The sequence below is a fragment of the Austrofundulus limnaeus genome, unplaced genomic scaffold (genome assembly GCF_001266775.1).
Source record: "Austrofundulus limnaeus strain Quisiro unplaced genomic scaffold, Austrofundulus_limnaeus-1.0 Scaffold125, whole genome shotgun sequence".
Lineage (NCBI taxonomy): Eukaryota > Metazoa > Chordata > Actinopteri > Cyprinodontiformes > Rivulidae > Austrofundulus > Austrofundulus limnaeus.
Genome location: NW_013952527.1, coordinates 590,172 through 591,621, shown reverse-complemented (window position 1 = coordinate 591,621; position 1,450 = coordinate 590,172). Strand labels below are relative to the sequence as shown.

The following is a 1,450-nucleotide window of genomic DNA, read 5'->3' as shown; positions in this document are numbered from 1 at the left end:
ACCTCGCAATACCTTTGTGTCACCTCGCAATACCTTTGCGTTACCTCGCAATACCTTTGTGTCACCTCGCAATACCTTTGCGTTACCTCGCAATACTTTTGCGTTACCTCGCAATACCTTTGCGTTACCTCGCAATACCTTTGCATCACCTCGCAATACTTTTGCGTTCCCTCGCAATGCCTTTGCGTTACCTCGCAATGCCTTTGCGTTACCTCGCAATGCCTTTGCGTTACCTCGCAATGCCTTTGCGTTACCTCGCAATAATTTTGCGTTACCTCGCAATACTTTTGCGTTACCTCGCAATACCTTTGCGTTACCTTGCAATATTGTTTTGCGTTCCCACGCAAAACATTTTTGTATATGAACTGAATCAAATCAGACTTATTTTTGAAATATCCGGGTACCAAAACCGGATGTGTCACCACAAGTTTGTGAAAATGACATTGATGTTGCGTAGCTGCACTGTGTTAAAATATCAACAAATGACATTCTTCCATGCATGGCTGTGTGATATAGTCATTCTGAAGCTGAAATAAAGCAGTAGGCTAACTCGCTAATGGTAAACGTGAGTTTGTTCATAAACTGGCGGGCACAACAGTGATAAAGGACTTTTGCGAGGGAACGCAAAAGGTATTGCGAGGTAACGCAATACTTTTGTGTGGGAATGCAAAAAGAAAAAAAAATCCCCCATGTCCCCTCGCGGGCTCTGTAAAAAGAAGAGTTTGTTGCATTGTTGTAGATGTAAAATACATTTAGTCTCCTCCTACTTTCAATCTGAACATTGGTTATTACTTATATATTTGTCTTGACCTCTACTTTTTTTTTACAGGGCACACCTTTAATCTGAGGGTCCAAGTAAATGACAAGATGAGTCAGCAGCCCCTGAGCCAGGCACTCGTGGAGCTCTTCATCAACTACACCTGCAACAGCACGGCTTTAAGTGGGGAAGATGGCGGGGCTCTGTTCCATGTACCGTACCGCTCAGGGCTGCTGGTCGCAGTCATYGTCAGCAAGACTGGCTTCCTTCCTACACTGCTGCCTTATAAAACCAACAGAATCCCAAGTAGGTTTGTTCCTTTAGTGTGTCGTTACTGCAAACAGGAAATAAAACATCCTCATCTAGTTGCACTACTTTCAATGTGAAATGGTTGCAATGCAGTTTGGATGTCAAGTTTTTACTTATTTGGTACCTAATTAGGTGACATCATCCGGCTAAAACTGTTTATAATGTGTTTGTTTCATTGTGCTCTGAAAACAGAACCATTTTCGAACAAATTTAAAGGACAGGTGTATTTCGGTCCAGGGAATACGATTATGGAATAAATTGGAAAGTGATTGTAAAAACGCTGGTTCAATTAATTTGTTTAAAAGAATGATAAAAATCGATTTGTTAAAGTGAAATTATTATTATTGTTTATAGTTTTTGTTTTAAGTAAAGGCAGATATAAGA

At 40.6% G+C, this 1,450-nt stretch overlaps 1 protein-coding gene across 1 annotated transcript in view; it reads left to right on the top strand.

Moving 5' to 3' along the window:
* Positions 1 to 1,450, top strand: part of LOC106522275 (protein FAM171B) — a gene marked incomplete in the record, with an annotated part of 13,648 nt that overhangs the window by 6,273 nt on the left and 5,925 nt on the right. The window contains 1 exon segment of the mRNA XM_014015225.1: positions 830 to 1,063. Coding sequence (XP_013870679.1) covers positions 830 to 1,063 — 234 coding nt within the window.